Here is a 23,153-nt window from a genome sequence, read left to right as displayed (position 1 = left end):
AAAAGAAAATCCTCCCGCCACATAATAATCAAAACAGGAAGTATACAGAACAAAGAAAAAATACTAAAAGCTGCAAGGGAAAAAGGCCAAGTAACATATAATGGCAAACCCATTAGAATCACACCTGACTTTTCAACAGAAACTATGAAAGCCAGAAGGGCCTGGACAGATATCATGCAGACCCTAAGAGAACACAGAAGTCAGCCCAGGCTACTATACCCTGCAAAACTCTCAGTCCTCATAGACGGAGAAAACAAGATATTCAATGACAAAAACAAATTTTAACAATACCTACACACAAATCCAGCATTACAGAAGACACTGGAAGGGAAAATACAACCCAAGAAAATTAGCTTCTGTCAAGAAAACACAGGAAATAATTAACCTTACTACAGCAAAACAAAAAGCAACCAAGCACACAAACTTATGAACACAGCCAACATCAAAATCAAAGGATCTAACAGCCACTGGTCATTAATCTCTCTCAACATCAATGGACTCAACTCTCCAGTAAAAAGACACAGATTAACAGAATGGATACGTAAACAAAACCCAGCAATCTGTTGCATACAAGAAACACACCTAAGACACAAAGATAGACATTACCTGAGGGTAAAAGGTTGGAAGATGACTTTCCAAGCAAATGGACCCAAGAAACAAGCAGGAGTAGCCATTCTAATATCTGATAAAATAGACTTTCAACCAAAATTAATAAAAAGAGATGAGGAAGGACACTTCATACTCATCAAGGGAAAATTCCACCAGGAAGACATCACAATCCTGAACATCTATGCCCCAAATACAAGAGCACCTACATTTGTAAAAGAAACATTGATAAAATTTAAACCACATATAGATCCCCACACATTAATAGTGGGAGACTTCAACACCCCACTCTCAACAAAGGACAGGTCAACAAAACAGAAATTAAACAAAGAAACAATATCTCTGACAGAGGTCATGAATCAAATGGACCTCACAGACATCTACAGAACTTTACACCCAAACACAAAAGAATTTACCTTCTTCTCAGCACCTCATGGAACCTTCTCCAAAATAGACCATATAGTTGGTCACAAAGCAAGCCTCAACAGATACAAGAAGACTGAAATAATCCCTTGTATCCTGTCTGATCACCATGGAATAAAGCTGGACTTCAACAACAACAGAAATAGCAAAAAGCCTACACACTCATGGAAACTGAACAACTTGTTACTAAATGACAGCTGGGTCAGGGAAGAAATAAAGAAAGAAATTAAAGCCTTTCTAGAACTCAATGAAAATGAAGACACAACATACCCTAACTTGTGGGACACAATGAAAGCAGTGCTAAGAGGAAAGTTCATAGCACTAAGTGCCTTCAAGAAGAAATTCGAGACAGCTCATTCAAGCAACTTAATGGCCCACTTAAAAACCCTAGAAAAAGAAGAAGCAGACACACCAAAAAGGAGTAGACGGCTGGAAATAATCAAACTCAGGGCTGAAATCAATCAATTAGAAACAAATAAAACAATTCAAAGAATCAATGAAACCAAGAGCTGGTTCTTTGAGAAAATCAACAAGATAGACAAACCCTTAGCCAAGCTAACTAAAAGGCAGAGAGACACCACCCAAATCAACAAAATCAGAAATGAAAGGGGGGACATAACTACAGACACTGAGGAAATCCAAACAATCATTAGGACTTACTTCAAAAGTCTATATGCCACAAAATTTGAAAATCTAAATGAAATGGACAATTTTCTTGATCGATTTGACTCACCAAAGCTGAATCAGGACCAGGTAAATCAACTAAATAGTCCTATATCCCCCAAAGAAATAGGAGCAGTCATCAAAAGTCTCCCATCCAAAAAAAACCCAGGACCAGATGGCTTCAGCGCAGAATTCTACCAGACCTTCAAAGAAGAGCTAACTCCAATTCTCTTCAAACTATTCCACAAAATAGAAACAGAAGGAACATTACCAAATTCATTCTATGAAGCCACAATCACCTTGGTACCTAAACCTCACAAAGACTCAACAAAGAAAGAGAATTTCAGGCCAATCTCCCTTATGAACATTGATGCAAAAATACTTAACAAAATACTTGCAAACCGGATCCAAGAAAACATCAAAGATATTATCCACTATGACCAAGGAGGCTTCATCCCAGGTATGCAGGGGTGGTTCAATATACGGAAATCCATCAATGTGATCCACCATATTAACAAACTAAAAGAAAAAAACCACATGATAATCTCCCTAGATGCGGAAAAAGCATTTGACAAAATCCAACATCCATTCATGTTTAAAGTACTGGAGAGATCAGGGATACAAGGCACATATCTAAACATAGTAAAGGCGATATACAGCAAGCCTATAGCCAACATCAAACTGAATGGAGAGAAACTTAAAGCAATCCCTCTGAAATCAGGGACAAGACAAGGCTGCCCACTGTCTCCATATCTCTTCAACATAGTGCTGGAAGTCCTTGCTAGAGCAATAAGACAGTCGAAGGAGATCAAGGGGATACAGATGGGAAAAGAAGAAGTCAAATTATCACTATTTGCAGATGATATGATAGTATATATGAGTGACCCCAAAAACTCTACCAGGGAACTCCTACAGCTGATAAACACCTTCAGCAAAGTGGCCGGATATAAAATTAACTCAAAAAAATCAGTAGCACTCCTGTATACAAAAGACAAAAGGGCTGAGAAAGAAATTAGAGAAACAACACCATTCACAATAGCCACAAATGACATAAAGTACCTTGGCGTAACCCTAACCAAGCAAGTCAAAGACTTGTATGAAAAAATTTCAAGTCTCTGAAGAAAGAATTAGAGGAAGATATGAGAAGATGGAAAGATCTCCCATGCTCATGGCTTGGCAGGATTAACATAGTAAAAATGGCCATCTTACCAAAAGCAATCTACAGATTTAATGCAATTCCCATCAAATTGCCAACACAATTCTTTACTGGCCTGGAAAGAAAAATTCTCAACTTCGTATGGAATAACAAGAAACCGAGAATTGCTAAAACAATCCTCTACAATAAAAGATCTTCTGGAGGTATCTCCATCCCTGATCTCAAGCTGTACTATAGAGCAACAGTTATAAAAACTGCATGGTACTGGCATAGAAACAGAATGGTGGATCAATGGAATCGAACAGAAGACCCAGAAATAAACCCACACACTTACGGACACCTGATTTTTGACAAAGATGCCAAAACCATACAATGGAAAAACAAATGGTGCTGGTCCAACTGGATGTCTACATGTAGAAAAATGCAAATAGATCCATACTTATCACCCTGCACAAAACTGAAGTCCAAGTGGATCAAAGACCTCAACATAAAACCAGACATATTAAATCGGCTAGAAAAAAAAGTGGGGAATACCCTAGAACTCATTGGTACAGGAGAAAACTTCCTGAACAGAACACCAACAGCACAGGCTCTAAGAGCAACAATCAATAAATGGGACCTCATGAAATTGAAAAGCTTCTGTAAAGCAAAGGACACCATCATCAAAACAAAGCGACTGCCTACAGATTGGGAAAGAATCATCACCAACCCTCTATCTGACAAAGGACTCATATCCAATATATATAAAGAACTAAACAAGCTGAAAAGCAACAAACCAAGTAATCCACTTAAAAAATGGGAAACAGAGCTAAAGAGAGAATTTTCTGCAGAGGAATATCGAATGGCAGAGAAGCACTTAAAGAAATGCTCAACCTCATTAGCCATTAGGGAAATGCAAATCAAAACAACCCTGAGATTTCACCTTACACCCATCAGAATGGCCAAGATGAAAATCTCAAGGGACAACACATGCTGGAGAGGTTGTGGAGAAAGGGGAACCCTTCTCCACTGCTGGTGGGAATGTAAACTGGTACAACCACTCTGGAAATCAATCTGGCGCTTTCTCAGACAACTAGGAATAGCGCTTCCTCAAGATCCAGCCATACCACTCCTAGGCATATACCCAAAAGAAGCGCAAGTACACAACAAGGACATTTGTTCAACCATGTTTGTAGCAGCTTTATTTGTAATAGCCAGAAGCTGGAAACAACCCAGATGCCCCTCAACTGAAGAATGGATGCAGAAACTGTGGTACATCTATACAATGGAGTATTACTCAGCAATGAAAAATAAGGAAATCATGAAATTTGCAGGTAAATGGTGGGACCTGGAAAGGATCATCCTGAGTGAGTTGACCCAGAAGCAAAAAGACACTCACGGTATATACTCACTCATATAAACATACAATATAGAATAAACCCACTAAAAGCTGTACATCTAAACAAACTAAGCAAAAGAGAGGACCCTAACTAAAATGTTCAATCCCCATCCTGAAAGGCAAAGAGGATGTACATCAGAAGAAAACGAAAATAGGAAACAACCTCGGAACCCGCTACAGAGGTCCTCTGAAAGCCAGAAGAAAACAGGAAACAACCTTGAAACCTGCCACAGAGGGCCTCTGAAAGCTTCTGCAGTATAGACTGTCAAAGCAGATGCTGAGCCTGATGGCCAACTGATGGGCAGAGTGAATGGAATTTTATGTAAGAAGTGGGAAATAGTAAGAGCTGGAGGGAACGGGAACTCCACAAGCAGAGCAACAGAACAAGATAATTTGAACACAGGGAACTTCCCAGAGACTCATACTCCAACCAAGGACTATTTGTGGAGATGACCTGGAACCCCTGCACAGGTGTAGCCCATGGCAGTTCAGTGTCCAAGTGGGTTCCATAGTAATGGGAAGAGGGACTGCCTCTGATATAATCTGATTGGCCTGCTCGTTGATCACTTCCCCCTGAGGGGGGAGCAGCCTTACCAGGCCACAGTAGAGGACAATGCAGCCACTTTTGATGAGAACTGATAGACTAAGATCAGAAAGAAGGAGAGGAGGACCTCCCCTATCAGTGGACTTGGGGAGTGGCATGCATGCAGAAAGGGGAGGGAGGGTGGAATCGGCAGGGGAGGAGGGAGGGGCTCATGGGGGGATACAAAATGAATAAAGTGTAATTAATAAAAAAAAATAAAAGATTTAAAAAAAAAAGAAAATGAAAAAAAAAACAGTATGCCTTAAAAAAGAAACTATATACAAAAGTGCACGTGCTTAGGAGTTCATTTATGTGAATTGTCTAAGCAAATCTATAGAGATACATAGATTAATGATATCAAAGGCTGAGGTACTGAAAAGGAATTGTCAGTGGCTATGGAGTTTCTGGAGTGCTAAAGATTGTTCTGGAGTTAGATACTGGGATGGTTACACTACCTTATGAGGACACTAAAAGCTACTGAATATGCCTTTTGTTTTAAGGTTTATGTATTTGTTTGCTTGCTTATTGGGTGGTGGGGTACAGATACATGGGAATAGAGGCCATAAAGGAGCTATTGTTTGTCCTTTCTCACTCTCCACATATTCCTCTGTCAGAGCCTCTCTTTATACTTGGAGCTCTTGTTTTCTGGTTCTCTCAGCCATGCTGGAAGCCAGTATGCCCCAGCAGTCACCTCCCTCAGCATCCCTCAGAGCTGTGTGGAGAGGCCAGACTTGTAAGGTTGCTGGGATCTGAACACCAGTTCTCATGAGCATAACACGTGCTCTTCACTGCTGCCATCTCTCCAGCTCCTGGTTTTTGGTTTTTGAGACAGGATTTTACTGTGTTGTCCAGGTGGCCTGGAATTCATTCTGTAGCCCAGGATGGCCTCAGACTTGCAGCAAACCTCTTGCCTCAGTTTCTCTTGCAATGAGATTGCAAGTGTGAGCCACCATGCCTAGCATGAACTATAGTTCATTTTTTAAATGGTAAATTTTATGAGTCTAAAATCTTTAAAAGATTGATGGACCTCAGGGAACATTCTTTACATACAAAACAATGCTGAACACCAGTTGAGTTGACCAGCAATTGTCTGAAGAAGAGATAGAAAATGAAATTAGGACAGGAGGCACTGGGCAACTTTGGGTCTGGATGAGCTCCCGAAGCCATTTTTAGTGTTTGGTGCTCAAGTTGTCTGCAGACCTCTTTGGCATAAAATTGGTCACTCCTATGTGAGAAAGCACAGTATCTTTCTTATTTCCCTCGGAATGTCATCCTGGATGTTTTTACATTATTAATGCTCAAAGGCCTTTTTGAAAAGCTGTGTGTGTGTCGCAGTATGTTCTGCTCCTAGCACTGAGCATCAGTCACTGGGTGTTTTGGCAATTTCTGGGTTTCACTTTCAGCCTGGCAGTGCTGTGGCAAGGGTCTCACCACTGGTGCTTATGAACATCAGGGAGATGAAGAAGATCACAGAAGGGTGCTGTTGCCAACAAGACAGAGAACCCTAGCTGAGCTTCCAGCCACTTATCCGGGTGTGCGGGTGTGCGTCCTAGCCTGTGTTAGGCTGACAGGCAGGTGTGGCTCACATGCCTGCCTCCAGCACCCCTGCTGAGGATGTGCTGCCCTCCACACACAGGGAAGTGTTTCTTTGCAGCCCCCACTTATAGGCCATCTGAGCTTCCATGAGTCAGGCTGGGGCCATCCTTCCCCTTACCTCAGGCAGAGCTCTGTGTGCAGCTAGAGTTCAAGCTCTGCCTTTACCTTCCTCTTTTTTTCACAGAATGAGGCTGGGGGTTGCTACATTTACCTTTTTTTCTATGCTGTGCAAAAAATGTTTATGCTTTCTGCCTCTTCTAGTTTTATAATTTAAATTTTTGTTTTGTTTCCTTTTTTTAAGATTTATTATGTATACAGTATTCTACTGAAAGGGTTAGGCTAACTTTGTAACCTATATGTCTTCTAAAGCCTATAGTTTTGAGTTTTAGGACCAGGTTAAGCTAAAGCCTCTTAGTATCTTTCCAGAGAATGGAGGAATCTGACCCTATCTGTGAGGACAGATATAAAAAAAGGCAAGCAAGCAATGACCTTCACTCAGCAAAAGAAGGACCAGACCCTTGTCTTTGAGATAGCGTTTCTTAGCAACGAACCTAGACTTCTTCTGAGTAGCTTTTGACCTCCAGCCAAAAGTCTGCAGCCCCTAATCTTCAAGGATGAGCTAACCACCCCCACCTTCAATTGCAGCTGCATCCACACTTGGCAGGACTTGCCAAGCTTGAGCACCTAAGACTAACCAGTTATCTTACTTTATAGCTTTCTCATCCAATCCTAAATTGCCAAGACTGCAACTTCAAATCTCCCGCAATTTTTCTTTTAAAAACCTAAAGGCCTTTGTCTCCCGGTGCCACTCTTTGCTGACCAGCAGGGGTGACCCCATTGTGCAATGGTTAATAAACCTCTTGCTTTTGCAACGAGTCTTGGTCTGGGGGAGTTTCTGGGAAGGGCGCGATCTTAAACTACTGAGCTGTGAGACCCCAGGTCTTACACTACCTGCATGTATACCTACACTCCAGAAGAGGACACCAGATTTCATACATGGTTGTGAACCACCATGTGGTTGCTGGGAATTTGAACTCAGGACCTTTGGAAGAGCAGCCAGTGCTCTTAACCTCTGAGCCATCTCTCTAGCCATAAATTTTTGTTTTGTTATTATTGTTTATAAGAGAGAGAGAGAAATCCTACTCAGATCATCAAAGCATCATATTTATCTGCCCCTGGTGTTGTCTGCTTGGGGCTTTGTTTCCTGGAGGGAATTTCAGATTTGTTGCCATTCTGAACCATGTGGTATTTGGGGCCTGGGATGATGGCTGATTGTTCTTTTTAATTTGTTAATTTATTAATTTTGAGCCAGGGTGTCTCTGTATAGCCCTGGCTATTCTGGAAGTCACTATGTGGATCAGGCTGGCCCCTAACCCACTGATATCCACCTGCCTCGACCTCCCAAGTGCTGGGAATAAAGGTGTATGCCTCCTGACAATTTCTCCTATTTAAAGTTTCACTCTTTTACTTTCCACACAGCTTATCAATGCTTGTTTGTTCTTTGAGCTTGCACAGTTCTTCCAACTATTCTTTCTTGCCTCCTTTAGCAGCTGACCTCTCCTTCATGTGTCGCTCATGCTCCTCTGAGCACACCTCCTTCTACCCGAAATCATCTTAGCAGCACTAGAATGATGCTGCAGTTACTGCAGGCAAATGGTCCTGCTAGGGAAACCCCTCCTGTAGGCTCACTGTTAAAGCTCATGGTCTCCCATACAGCATTTGTTCTACTCCTTTATTGATGCCCCAAGCCCCAGCTGATAGCAAGTCTGTTGGTATAATGTTCTTTTAAAATGTATACGCCTTACCCTTGTTAATTCAAATGCTGATTTCCCCACCCCGAACTCTCTGGTTTCAATCCGGATATTGCATTGTGATACTCATTATAAGCATCTTGTCTCAACTCTTGTGTAAACAGGACAAAATAAAGCAACTAGATACAATGTTGTGCAAAGGGAGGAGCCAGAGGACAGGAAAGAGAGGAGGAGCCAGAAGGCAGGAGATTAGTGGGAGGAGAAGGGGCGAGAGGAGAGTGAGGAGAGCAGAGCTGGAGGGAGATCTTGGAGGACGTGGAGCATGAACCAAACCTAAGATTTCACAAAAAGCAAGTATAATGTGGGAAATCTAACTGTTAGGAAACTGAGGGCTTGGAGGTTTAGGAGGGAGTAAATATTGCCCAGCATTGTGTTCTAGGTTAACTAAAAATCCAGTCTCTATGTGGTGATTTGGTTAGACAGCTGTTTAAGATTAACAGCAAGCTTTACTAGAAGATAAACCAATAGTAAATATTAATAACTTCTTACAACACAAGTCCTTGTTCCCTTTGCCCATTTTATATACAAAGATGTTGCAAAAACCAAATAGCCCATCTGCCTCTTGGAGTCACCTGACATCCACTGCTTTACTCAGCATTTCAGCAATTCTTCCCAGAGTCATGTGGGCTGGAGGGGGGGCGGGGTATGGGATGTGGCTTGTTACAAGCTTTAAGCAGCACTAGGATTTCACTGTTTCTTTTTGTCTGTCTGATGATAAGGAGGTGTCAGGGAACAGCTTACCGACAAAGGCTGCAAAGTTCAGTTCTCAGAGGGAAAACTTGCAGCTATATTTGTGTGTGGTAGGTTTACCCCTCCCCGGTGTGTTTTTTGTTGTTGTTTTCAGGGTGTGTGTGTGTGTATGTGTGAGTGAGTGTAAAACAAGAGTCTCCCAGTTGCCTAGATTACTAGCTGGGGAACCCCAGGGATCCAACTGTCTCTGCTTCCCCAGCACTGAGATTGTAAGCAAGTACCACCACACTTGGATTTTCCCCTTTAATGTGAGTTTTGAGACTTGAACTCAGTACTTTACCCGTTGAACAGTCTTGGCAATCTTGGTTTTTATTTTTCAGAAGAATTTCAGACTTAAGGAAGTTCTGTGTCCCCACTCTGCAGCCTGTCCCAGTAACAGTCATCTTCATAATGGCATCTGTGCCTTTCTGAGATTTGGCCAGTCTGATGAAGGTCCAGTTGGTGTTCTCTGGGTGTGGATCAGAATGTGTCCCCATGACAAGAGTAGCTTTGTGCAGTGCTTAGTAACAGCCTGCAGGAATACTGGCTCAGCTCTCTTGCATACTGCAGCCCACTGAGGTGCCAGAGTCACTGTTGTTGTCCCTTTTTGCCTGTGTGTGTGTGGGGGGAGGGGGTTACCATGCTGGTATATTAGCAAGTGTGTGGGAACTTGTCTGCATGCATACATCCAGAGGCCAGAGGCTAGCGGCTGGTGTCAAGCCTCTTCTCTGCGCTCTCTGCACCTTAGGCTTTGAGACAGGGTCTCCTTGTTCTGGCAAGGCAGTCCAGCATGTTCCCCATCTCTTGACTTTGCTGATGGGGGAATCTGCTTCATGGGGCTGCACATGGCAGAGGCAGTGTTCACAGCCAAGGGCTTCACCAGCACACACTTCTGCTTTGGGTGTTCAAGGAGACTGTGGAGTTCAGATGGTACCTGGAAGCCAGTTTCCACCTTGACAGGTGCCTCATTGTTAGGGTGTAAATGAAAATCTGCTTGTTGGAGTGGCTTCCTTTGACAGGTAGACAGGGACCAGTGAACATACAGGGTCAGCTGGCAGCTAGCATCCATAAGCACAAGATGGCATGTTGGCAGATGATCTGTGTAAGCCATGCAGGACAGGCAGAACCAGACATCTAACTGCCTGAGTACCTCACAGAGGCAGTCTTCTCAACCTCATCCTTGGTCATAGCCAAGGACCAGACCTGTTCGTCAGATACCACCATCACTCAGGAAGTATCCAGATGGCTTCTATAAGTGTGCAGGAGAGGCAGGGTAGAGACGAAGAAGGTCATGTTCACCTCAGTTACTGTATTTGGTGCCAGGCACAACAGAAACCAAGAGCCTCTGAGCCCAGACGACCTTGGAAACTTGATCACCCACATTCCATGCATGTCAGACAAGGAGTAAATTGGAGTCTGCTGGATGCAGCAGGGCTAACGCTTTGCTTTTACACAGTGGTTTTAGTTATGTGAACTTAATCAGACTTTGCAGTAAGAAAACTTCCGAGAAGGAAAGTGGTGGGTCTCTGGTCTCTCCTGAGGATTTTGCATAGCCAGGTAGGGGCTTGTCCCTCTGGGAAGCCCTGGAGTACATTACAGCCTGTGCCTGGGATCTGACTGGCAACTGACCAGCTTTGAGTTCTTCTTCAGGCCCGCCATCCTTCAGTTCCTAATGGGCATCCTCACCAGGTTCTGACAGAGAGGAGGACACATTGCATGGAGGAGTGCATGGATAGACTCCCGGTCTTTACCCAGGCTCTGTGGCTGGCGGCACTGCTCCAGATTCCATCCTTCATGTGTGACTGTGGGTGTGGATAATGGACTTTAAGGAAAATGGACCTCAGTATGCAGTGCTTATGCTTCTTAAACAGAAGCAGGCAGAAGGCAGGCAGTCTGGGCTACCATGGGGCTCAGGTATGCCACAGAGAAAGTTTACGTTGGTTTGTCCCCGTCTACTCTCTGGGCGCACTGACTTGCTGCCTCATGGTTTCAAGGGGGCTGCTACGACTTCCTCTGTCACCTGAAGGTTGAGGGTAAGTGGGCAGAAGTATAGCAGTAGTTGTAGCTTTCTGCTGTAAGAGAAGCAAAAGCTTCCCTGACCCCCAGCCACTACTCTCCTTTTGTGTCCCAGTCCAGTGTCTGTGGCACAAAAGCAGCAAACATCTTTCCATACTAGTGTCCCCTGATCTGAGGGGAAAGTGGGTACTGTTTTATTTGCATATACTTTTCTTAACTTTTTTTTTCTTATTTCATTGATTTGATTGTGTTCTTTTAAGATAGAATCTCACTCTGTAGCTCTAGCTGGCCTCACACTTTCTCTCTTCCTACTCTAAGCCTCCAAGATATTGGTATTTCAGACACTCATCAGAACACTCAGCTTTCCCTTAACTTTTTAAATTGAAATAAAACACATGTAATAAAATACACACATCTTTGCTAGATTACTCCAGGGAGTTGTACTATTAAAACACATAGAAACAGTCTGTGATCATCTCAGAAATCTGTATTTTAGCTTCTTTCACCCTCCTTAAGTGCCTGCTGATCCCATCTGTAGCCAGAGGTCAGTGTTTCTGGTTGTGGAATTCCTGGAAGCAGAAGAAATGAAGATGCATCTGTAGGTATTCCTGGTGGGTGTGAGAGCTTTGTCTGTGTGACTATGAGGGCAGGCCTAGATCTGGTTCCTTCTTTTTCTATACCATCTCTGCATAGAGCTGGCACTGTGAGCACATGGCAGCTGTCACCAAGACAGAAGCTCATGGTCTCTGCTGCTAGAGTGCCTTTCCTCATGAAAACCTCCTCCTTGCAGAGCTTGCCTGTGTCCAGCTTGCCCTACCTCTATGTCCATTTTAACAATAGTCTCAGAGGTGTCTAGTGGGGATGCTGTCAACATAAAGAACCTTCCTGAATAATTGTTCATTTGGAGAGGTGGGAAGAAAATACTGTGAGAGGTGTGTTTAAGAAAAGTCTTTTTTTTTTTTTTTGCTAAAATATTTCTTTTTTATTTTATTTTTCTTTATTAATTACACTTTACTCACTTTGTATCCCAGTGTGGTTCCCTCCTTCCTCCCATCCCAATCACTCTCTTCCTCCACCCTCTGCATGCATGCCCCTCCCCAAGTCCACTGATAGGGGAGGACCCCTTTTCCTTCCTTCTGATCCTAGTCAATTAGGTCTCATCAGGAGTGGCTGCAGTGTGTTCTTCTGTGGCCTGGTAAGGCTGCTTCCCCCTCAGGGGGAGGTAATTAAAGAGCAGGCCAATCAGTTCATGTGAGACACAGTGCCTGTTCCTATTACAATGGAACCCACTTGGATACTGAACTGTCATGGGCTACATCTGTGCAGGGGTCTTAGGTTATCTCCATGCATAGTCATTGGTTGGAATAGCAGTCTCAGGAAAGACCCCTGTGCTCAGATTTTTTGGTTCTGTTGCTCTCCTTGTGGAGTTCCTGTCCTCTCCAGATCTTACTGTTTCCCACTTCTTTCCTAAGATTCCCTGCACTCTGCCCAAAGGTTGCCCATAAGTCTCAGCATCTACATTGATAGTCTGCAGGGCAGAGCTTTTCAGAGGTCCTCTGTGGCAGGCTCCTGACTTGTTCCCTCTTTTCTCCTTCTTCTGATGTCCAGCCTCTTTGTCTTTCTGGGTAGGAATTGAGCATTTTAGCAAGAGTCCTCCTCTTGATTAGTTTCTTTAGGTGTACAGATTTTAGTAAGTTTATCCTATATTATATGTCTATATGAGTGAGTATATACCATGAGCATCTTTCTGCTTCTGGGATAGCTCACTCAGGATGATCTTTTCCAGATCCCACCATTTACCTGCAAATTTCATGATTTCCTTGTTTTTTATTGCTGAGTAATATTCCATTGTGTAGATATACCACAATTTGTCATCCATTCCTCTACTGAGGGGCATCTGGGCTGTTTCCAGCTTCTGGCTATTACAAATAAGGCTGCTACAAACATGGTTGAGCAAATGTCCTTATTGGATATCTTTTGGATATATGCCTAGGAGTGGTATAGCTGGATCTTGAGGAAGCGCTATTCCTAGTTGTCTGAGAAAACACCACATTGCTTTCCAGAGTGGTTGTACAAGTTTACATTTCCACCAGCAGTGGAGGAGGGTTCCCCTTTCTCCACAACCTCTCCAGCGTGTGTTCTCTCTTGAGTTTTTGATCTTGGCCATTCTGATGGGTGTAAGGTGGAATCTTAGGGTTGTTTTGATTTGCATTTCCCTAATGGCTAATGAGGTTGAGCATTTCTTTAAGTGTTTCTCTGCCATTCGATATTCCTCTGCAGAGAATTCTCTGTTTAGCTCTGTACCCCATTTTTTAATTGGATTACTTGATTTTTGCAGTTTAACTTCTTTAGTTCTTTATATGTTCTGAGGACAGTATCCTTTGCTTTACAGAAGCTTTTCAGTTTCATGAAGTCCCATTTATTGATTGTTGCTCTTAGAGCCTGTGCTGTTGGTGTTCTGTTCAGGAAGTTGTCTCCTATGCCAATGAGTTCAAGGGTATTCCCCACTTTTTCTTCTAAGTGGTTCAGTGTGTCTAGTTTTATGTTGAGATCTTTGATTCACTTGGACTTTAGTTTTATGCAGGGTGGTAAGTATGGATCTATTTGCATTTTTCTACATGTAGACTTCCAGTTAGACCAGCACCATTTGTTGAAGATGCTATCTTTTTCCATTGAATGGATTTGGCATCCTTGTCAAAAATCAGGTGTCCATAAGTGTGTGTATTTATGTCAGGGTCTTCTATTCTATTCCATTGATCCACCATTCTGTTTCTATGCCAGTACCATGCAGTTTTTAGTATTGTTGCGCTATAGTACAGCTTGAGATCAAGGATGAAGATACCTCCTGAAGATCTTTTACTGTAGAGAATTGTTTTAGCAATTCTGGGTTTCTTGTTGTTCCATAAGGTGAGAATTTTTCTTTCAAGGTCTGTAAAGAATTGTGTTGGCAATTTGATGGGAATTGCATTGAATCTGTAGATTGCTTTTGGTAAGATGGCCATTTTTACTATGTTAATCCTGCCAAGCCATGAGCATGGGAGATCTTTCCATCTTCTGATATCTTCTTCTAATTCTTTCTTCAGAGACTGGAAAATTTTTTTATAGAAGTCTTTGACTTGCTTGGTTAGGTTCACACCAAGGTACTTTATGTCCTTTGTGGCTATTGTGAAGGGTGTTGTTTCCCTAATTTCTTTCTCAGCCCTTTTGTCCTTTGTATACAGGAAGGCTACTGATTTTTTTTTTTAGTTAATTTTGTGTCTAGCCACTTTGCTGAAGGTGTTAATCAGCTGTAGGAGTTCCCTGGTAGAGTTTTTGGGGCCACTCACATATACTATCATATCATCTGCAAATGGTGATACTTTGACTTCTTCCTTTCCAATTTGTATCCCCTTGATCTCCTTCAATTGTCTTACTGCTCTAGCTAGGACTTCAAGAACAATGTTGAAAAGATATGGAGAGAGTGGACAGCCTTGCCTTGTCCCTGATTTCAGTGGGAATGATTTAAGTTTCTCTCCATTGAGTTTGATGTTGGCTATAGGCTTGCTATATATTACCTTTACTAAGTTCAGGTTGTGCCTTGTATCCCTGATGTCTCCAATACTTTAAACATGAATGGATGTTGGATTTTTTGTCAAATGCCTTTTCAGCATCTAAGGAGATGATCATGTGGTTTTTCTCCTTCAGTTTGTTTATGTGGTGGATCACATTGATGGATTAAGGAAGGTCATTTTTTTAGACAAACGAAAAAACACCATGAAAAGTGTCATTGGACACTGGAGCTGAAAGCCAGCCTATGAACAAAGATTTCCGTCACTGTCTCCTTCCCTTTTGTAGCCTCAGTCCTGAGCTCAAGAGCATAAGAACCTTGTAGTGGGTTCTTCACCACTGGACTGGGAGTTCTGGCCTTGAGGAGCTGTTCTTGCCTAAGACTGTGGGTGGAGGGATTTCCCTGGCAATGCTGTTATGGCTTTCCTCATTCAGACAGTCACCTGGGCTTGAGAAGGGCTTGAGAGCAGAGGCCTGAGCTGATGTGTTAATGGACTCATGAAGACAAAATGGGTGTGTGATTTGAGAGTGGGTTTGTGTAAGTCAGCCAGGGATGCAGGAAACAAATTGAAACTCTGGATTCAGTTCCCAAGGGAATCATTCTTGTTGCCTTTGCGTCAGGCACCTGCTAGATTGGAGCCTTGTGTCTTTTAGACCTGTTCCAGGATATTCCACTAAGACTTACTAAGGGATTCTTTATGTAAAGCAGTTAGAATAGCTTTTCATATCAAAGAAGTATTATATTCATGGCCTTTGTTGAGGGATTTTCATAGAACCTAGAGGTGAAAGAATCACTTCCACTTTATTAGTTAATAGAGAGCTTCTGCAGCCTTCTAGTGAGTAAAAGACAATAAGAAGAGAGGTCAAGTTGGGTGTGGTTCATCTTGCCGAGCAGGTCTCTCGAGAGAGGTAGAGGCAGCCCTGTCAAGAAGCTGGGTTCCGAGCCAGCCAGAGCCCACAGTGAGCTCTATCTCAACAATCAGAAAAGAAGACAGAGAAGAAAGGTTGATAATCAACCATCTCGCTCAGATCCCAAACAAAGCCTTGTGTGTGGTACTCTGCTTTTCCTCCGTTAGGAGGGAAGCCCCACTGTTGGCCTTCTTGTGTTGGCCTTTTTATCAACTCTCCCCTTACCCGGCATTAACACACGTTCTTCAGTGTTTGTCCAGGAGGCCCAGAAAGCTAACATATCTTCTGTTACTTAGCTTGGTCTTAGCTGTTCTTGTGGTTTCACTGTGTGAAGCCTCAAAGGATCTACTGCATTTCAGGAAAGTTAAGCACATGGTGGAAAGTACCCTTCTGTATCATGAGGCAGTGGTTTAGTCTACACATCCCCAAAACCCTACAACAGAGCTGGGTGCAGACCTCATTTGTGAAATGAGTGTGTGATCACTAAAGTCCTCACCTGTCCCCAAAACAAGAGCTTCTAGTAACTTTCCTGTGCTTGTTTTGTGTTTCTCAAATGGGCTCAGCATGCAAATATGTCCTAAAGGAGACTTAATTATTAAATGTAAACCCTGAGATAGTACTTTTTACAATTAACACACACACACACACACACACACACACACACACACACACGGTCAACACTCATCCTTTTCCCAGGTGAGCTACATCTGCCACTGCATCTCCCAGCCCAGTTTCCTCACCAAGAAAGGGTTTATACTAATAAATAATTCATATTGGAGCTTAAGATTCCTGGAAGGCCTGGCAGACTTTCATCTTGGAAAAGGTGCCATAAAATATTGCCAGTGGCCAACCTCAGGTTTCCAGATTGGGTATAAATCCTTCTTGCTGAGTGTGTGAGTTTGTAATGTAAACTGTTTTCAATTATACCTGGAACTGTTGAGCTGAAGGATGGCCACACACATCTGAAACTAAATGATGAGAATTACTGTTTCAGTGGGCTATGAATACATTATACTTAGGCAAGTGACAACTGTGTTGTTTTAGACCCAACAGAGAGGAGACTGGCCATGTGAGTGCTTCAGGCGCCTCTGTTGTCAAGCATGGACTCAATCCAGAGAAGGGCTTCATGCAGGTTCATTACTTAAAGGTAAGTGTGCCTGACAACTGCAGCCATTTGTTACAGAGCAGCACTCCTGACACCATATAGCTGAACAAGAAGAATAACACGGTTGAGGCAAAGAACCTCAGCACCTCAGTGGGTGCAGAGTGAGTACTCATAGTGGAATACACTAAAAGCCTCTAAATAAGGCCATTTTCAGAAGGACTCAGGCTGAGGAAGCCTGCAAACGAGTGGAGACTAGAACAAAAGGCATCCTGGATCTGACATGAAGGATCTGGGCCTCTCCTCCCTTGTAGAGTCCAAGAGGTGCTGATGACATTCACAGGCCTGCCTTTCCCTGCTCTGAAAATGGAAGGCATTTGGGCCCGAGAAGACAGCGTTGTGGACATGCTGGCACCTGGACCTAGCGTCTCTGAGCAACTGTGTTGACCCTGATGCCATCTTGTTGTCTTCTTTTTTCTCCCAGGGCTACTTCCTCCTTCGCTTCCTAGCCAGAACACTTGGAGAAGAAACTTATTTTTCATTTTTAAGAAAATTTGTGCACCTGTTTCATGGACAGTTGATTCTTTCCCAGGTAATTCATGGGATCCTGGTGGACTCACAGAACCACTGGAAGGGCTGCAGCACGTGGGGATTAGATTATGCCAGATCTGGAAGGTAAAAAATTACTGTTACATTTACTTGGAGAAAGACACTAGTGATGTGGACTTGAAGGATGTGTGTCCGGGGAGTGTGAGCTCCTGGTACTACAGGGACCTGCTGTAGCTTCAGGTTGTTCACCACCATACAAACAGGTGTATACTGAGTGACCTTATCAAACCAGACAGTCCTGCTGCAGACATCTGTACAAAATAGTCTCCTTCCCACGCAACAGCCTCAGAATCACCCTGGCCAGTAGCAGCTCAGAGCGTTTGCTATGCAAGCATGAAAACTAGAGTTCAATTCCCTGCACCCACACAGCAATCCCTGGGGCCACAGAGATAGGGGAATCGCTGGGACCTACTGGCTACATTACAGCAGAGGAGAACAAGACCCAAGTTCAAGAAGAAATGCTGCCTCCGCAGAACAAGGATAATAGTGTTAAGAGGACACCAAACATTATGGCCTCCACAAATACAGATATGTTCACTTACACACATGTGCATATAACGCACATACACACACACACACACACACACACACACACACACACACACCTACATACACCCTGAAACAAATAATGCTCAAAACAGCAACAACAACCAAAAAAAAAAAAAAGACAAAAACCCTTGAGTCAATGGTTTTGCCATTTCATTTTGTTGAATTTCATTCTTTCACTGCATGTGTGTGTGAGTATGTGTGTGTGTTTAGGTCAGAGAATAACATGTTCTCTCCTTTTCTATTGTGGGCCTCAAGATTGAACTTAGGTCATCAGGCTTAGCACCAAATGCCATGACCTACTACTGAGCCAGCTTAGGACCTGCATACCTTTTGAAATTTTACATTTTGCTCAAGTGTTATGGTAAATATCAAGAGAATAAAACTTAGCATTGTCATGTCCAGCTTGGTGGGGTCAAGCATGGCAGCAAGCATGTATCTTTGGAACATTTTCTCTTTCTGCCCTGGCTCTTTACATGGCTGCTGGAGATCTGAACACAGGTCCTTGTGCTTACCTGGCATGTGCTAAAACTTTGATCAAAATTTCTGAAACCCCCTTCAGGATCAACTGCTTTTACATTCTCACTGATTTCCCTGTGTACTTGTCAACTTCTGTTGCTTTCTGCTTGCTCTTGTTTTATTTTGCTTTGTTAGCTCTTTTGAAACAGGTGTTATTCTATAGTCCAGGCTAGCCTTGACTCTTTCTAATCCCTCTGCCTCCTAAATGCTGAAATTATAAGTGCACACCACCATACCTGGCTTGTATGGACTTTTAAGATTTCATTTACCCAAGTGTAGTGAAAAAGGAAACTAAAGTGAACATTCTGAGTTCATGGTAGTGTGAGCACGCACTTTTGCTAGATAATGCTGTTAAGAAGCATCGCTGCAGACACACTGCTTCCAAGTGTGATTTCCCACCACATTTGTCCCTGGAGAAGAGGAAGTGCACTGCTGTGATTCCCTGAGTTTCAGTGTAGCTGGTTACAAAGCCAGTTCCAGGCTAGCAGAGGACGGACTGAGACCCGTCTCCAAAAGGCAAAAACAGAAGCTAAAAATGTTTTGTAAAGAAGAGGGAATAGGAAGTTGTTTGCTGCCGTTACCCACCCCCACCCAGGTCTCACACTTGTAGTCGTTGCTCTTACGCTGTTAAGGTTTGCTTTGCCAGCATAAAAGATTTTAGTATTCGCCACCACTTAACCATGCTTCTACATTTATGAATATTTTATTTTGATCCAGCTCTTTGTTGGCTCAATTTCCTATCAAATTGATGTTCAAGTTGCAGCTTCCCAGGCTGTGTGGTTTCTTCCTGTTTGGGAATGCATGCCTCTTATCCGTGTGTAGATCACAAAATAGTTAGGTTTAAATCTTTCTGGGCCACATAGTCATTCTCAGAGCTTGATAGACATTGCTCATCTGCCTTCTAGCATTACTTCCCACTGTGCAACCTTTGGAAGTGGCCTGTTTACATCACTTAGGTGGCAGAAGAAGTCTTTATACTTTTTAAATTTTATTTATTTCTATTTTATGTGTACTGGTGCTTGGCCTCCATGTATGTCTGTGTGAGGGTGTCAGGTTCCCTGGAACTGGAGTTACAGATGGCTGTGAACAGACATGTGGGTGCTGGGAATTGAACCTGGGTTCTTTCTAAGAAGTCAGTGCTCTTAACCTCTGAGCCATCTCTCTGGCCCTAGAAAGTTTTATCTTGAACTCAGTGATAACTGAAAAAATGAGTGGGTATGCATGGTTCTTTATAAGAGGAGAAAGAGAGAGGCAAAGAGACAGACAGAGGGAGGGAGGGAGAGGGAGAGGGAACAGGAGAAGAAGAGGGAGCATGCTTTGGTACAAATGTGGAGTTCGGAGGCCTGTTATAGGAGTCTGTTCTGTCTTCTACCATGTATTAAGCTTGGTTCCTAAGGCTTGTCAGCAAGCCTCTTCTGCTGAGCATCTCACTGCGTCATATCTTCTCTCTGGAAAACACTGTACTTTTTAGTCTTGGATTCTGTTCTTCAGTACAGTTGTTTTAAGTATCTTTTGGCTTTTGTGTGTATGTGTGTGTATGTGTGTGTGTGTTTCGAGACAAGGATCTTGCTTTATAGTTAGCCTGGCTTTGAATTGGTGATCCTCCTGCCTCAGCCTCCTCAGTACAATAAGTAACAGGCCTGCATCACCATGCTTGCCTTTAACTACAGCTGTGGTCACATTCTTTTCCCCTTGTAAGATGCTGAGTTTCCAGGTTGAAGCTACCCTGTTACATCTTCTTTGTCTGTTGTGCATACATTATGAGATAATCGCTTTAGCCTGTTTTTCTTTGAAGCATCTCTTTATTATTAAATAGTACTTTCCCTCCACCTTTCTTTTTCTTTTTCTTTTTCTTTTGAAACAGTCTCGGGCCAGGCTGTCCTCAAATTTGTAATGTGTCTGTGACAACCTTGAACTCCCAGTCTGCCTCCACCTCACAAGGGCTGTAATTGCAGGCATGCATCACTACACCTGGTTATGGGTCCACGTTAAGCAAGCACTCAGCAACCAAACTGCGCTGTCAGCACTTGGTGCCATTTCCTTACTGTACTTTGTTTGCTTTTTAAAAAATCAATGTTCTTGAAATGTGTCATCCTGGTCCTTAGTTTCCTTTCCTAGAATTAGAGTCTTTTTTCTTTTCACTTTATATTTCTGTCATCTTTAGCCTTGCTAATTTTTTTGTTCTCATTTTTTTATCATTGTTTCCAATTTTTTTTTCTTAGTGTAAAACACTTGTAAAAAAATTGTCCTCTGCTTCTTGGTTATGTTTTCTTCAAGACTGAGTTCTTTATCTTTTAGCTCTCTCTGCTCCTCAGCTCATGTGGGTGTGCGCATTTTCATGGTGGCCTTACTCTAAGCCTGGATAGCCCAGCCCTGGCCTTTGATTTATTCTCGTGTGTGCTGGAGCGTTATCTCTGTTCCCTTCCCAACTCCCCATAGGCTTGTTTTTCAACCCCTGTATAGTCTGACAGGTGCAGTGGGCGTAGAGCTGGAGCAGTTGCATGCAGCATTTGTTGGAAGACTTTGCCTACCCTACTCTTAAAGTGTTGCTAACTGCCCCTCATCACCAGTGTACGTGTGGTCTGTCCATTGCTTCTCACATCAGAATGGCACCTGGGCACCTCTGCCGGTGTTCACAGCTGCTTGGCGGCTTATTTCTTATATTTGTGCATGTCTCCAGGCACTCCATAGCTGGGAAAGAGGAAAGGTAAATCCCCATCTCTTTCCAAATATATAGGTTCTTCAGAATTTGTGGGATTTGGGAAATTCACTTGCACCCCAACTTCTAAGCCTGAGAGTTGGGAAGGTACAGTGTGCCAGCTAGAAGTGGCCTAATATGTTCTTTCCCTGGTTTCTCTCTTTGAAGTTCATGCCAAGAGGCTGTCTCTCTATCCCTATTTGGAAGCATGCTTTTGCTTTTATTATTATTAACATAATTTATATGAATTATGTGAACTGTGTTGTTTTGTTTTGTTTTTTCACCCTTTTGCTCAGCTTTGTCCTGCCTGTCATCCTTTGGACTCCTGCTGTTCAGTATCTCAGCATTTGCTAGTTTGCCAGCCCCTCCTATTGTCTCTTTCCAAGATCCCAGTGACCCTCCCCTGCAGGCTTACATCTTAGTCCCATTGGGACCCCTGCTATTGTCAGGGGCTCCCCTTGCCCAACTATAATGTCTAACTTCTTCCCCAGAACTCAGAATGGAGCAGAGGAGATGGTGAGGGAAGACAGCTTCCGGAGGGCATACTTCCTTCTGTCACAGCAGACAGTGACTTGGGAAGGACTACTGTCCTAAGTCTACAAGAGGAAGCAGAAAAGCTAGTGCCATGTGGTTAGATTTGGGTCTCTAAAAGAAGGAAGAGGAACCAACTGAGTCAGTTCTGGACATAGATGCTTTAGAGACTTCAGGTGAGAAACAAGTGTCTCAAATGGGGTAGAGCACAGAGCATAGGAAGCACGTTGCAAGTCTTAGGGGACATCTTGGAGATGCCCAGTATGTTTTGTCTGTGTGATCTTTGGCAGTGGTTGCAGCCTTCAGCTAGCTGCAAGCTTAGATTGGAGCCAGGAATTGGCAGAAGCTCCAGAATGGCAACCTACTAGGAGGCAGGACACCATTCTTACAGTAATAAAGGAGGAAGAGGTTTTCACAGGGGCGGTGTTGATTACCCTGTGTCTACCCAGAATTCCAGATTCTTGTGCTTATAACCAGCTCAGCCTGAAAATGTGAAAGGGTAGAATTAAGGTTAACTCTGAATTTCCTGCTTCTCAAACAATTAAATTCTTCCCCCTTGCTATTAAGTTAATGTTATCTCCCCTTGCCCCACATAATTAAGCAAAAATTACTAGAACAATAGGAGATAAGTTTGTAGGTAATATACAGACATAATGGGGTGAAATTAATAAGAAGTTATAATTAGAGTTATAATTACATAATTATAGTTCTTGGATTTTTAAGAATCAAAATCTTGTCAATAAGTTAATGATTCACTAATATAGTGACTTACAAAGGATCTATTAATTAGATCATGATTACTAATGCAACAGTTTACAAAAAAATTTTTTTTAATAATAGGTGAATACACTATTACTAACCTATTTATTTCCTTCATCCCAGTAATATCTTTTACTTTTTTTTGAGACAGGGTTTCTCTGTGTTGCTTTGGCTGTCCTGGACTTGCTCTGTAAACCAGGCTGGCCTGAACTCACAGCGCCTGCCTCTGCCTCCCTGAGTGCTGGGATCACAGGTGTGCGCCACCGTGCCTGACTAGTCCCAGTAATTTTTAAAATAATAAAAATAAATAAAAAATGACTTTCAGACCCTCAATCCAAGGCTCAGTGGGTGTAAAGTGCTTGCTGTGCCTGTCTCCAGAATCCATTTTTAAAGCCAGGTGTGTTGGCATGTCCTGTAACCACCCCACGCCTCAGTGGGAGGAGGTGGTTCTGGGAGATTTCTGACCAGCCAGCCTATCCTAGTAGATAATACTAGGCCAAGTGAGGGATGTACTCTCAGCAAAAGTGAACACTGCTGAAGAATGGCATCCCAGGCTGTCTCCTGGTCTCCACATGCACACGTGTACAACCCTCCCCTCACACAAAAGAACCTCAAGGGATGTAATTCCTCATTTTCTAAGTACTAGTATTCTTTTTCTTGAGCAGGTTTTTCTGTATGTCCTCTGTAGGTACATTTGTGAGGCAGTAAACTATCTGGGCTGCCACCTCCAACACCATTTCTCTACATCCATTCTCAGTTTTTTGTTTTTGAACACTTGGTCTCCAAGTGATAGCAATGTTTAGGCTTTAGGGCATGGCCATTAGAAGTAGGCTCCTGGCAGGAATGGGCTTTGCATACCATATGGATTCTGGCTCCAGCCCCGGCTTCCTGCCTCCTCCTCAGTAGCATAAGAACAGCCACCACTGTGGGAGCCTCTCCATCTCCCATGTCAGAATAGGCTCAGAAATTACAA

The 23,153-nt window shown here is 43.0% G+C and overlaps 1 protein-coding gene across 8 annotated transcripts in view; it reads left to right on the top strand.

Moving 5' to 3' along the window:
- Aopep (aminopeptidase O (putative)) overlaps positions 1 to 23,153 on the top strand; it is a 296,969-nt gene that overhangs the window by 176,493 nt on the left and 97,323 nt on the right. For all 8 annotated transcript variants that reach the window (XM_055597938.1, XM_055597943.1, XM_055597941.1 and 5 more), the window contains exons 8-9: positions 16,461 to 16,563; positions 17,003 to 17,110. In XM_055597938.1, the coding sequence (XP_055453913.1) occupies positions 16,461 to 16,563; positions 17,003 to 17,110 (211 nt within the window). The remainder of the gene's footprint in view (positions 1 to 16,460; positions 16,564 to 17,002; positions 17,111 to 23,153) is intronic.

This window comes from Psammomys obesus, unplaced genomic scaffold, assembly GCF_907164565.1.
Source record: "Psammomys obesus unplaced genomic scaffold, mPsaObe1.curated_primary_1811, whole genome shotgun sequence".
NCBI lineage: Eukaryota > Metazoa > Chordata > Mammalia > Rodentia > Muridae > Psammomys > Psammomys obesus.
The sequence above is the reverse complement of the archived record's forward strand: the minus strand, read 5'-3'. Positions and strand labels throughout refer to the sequence as shown.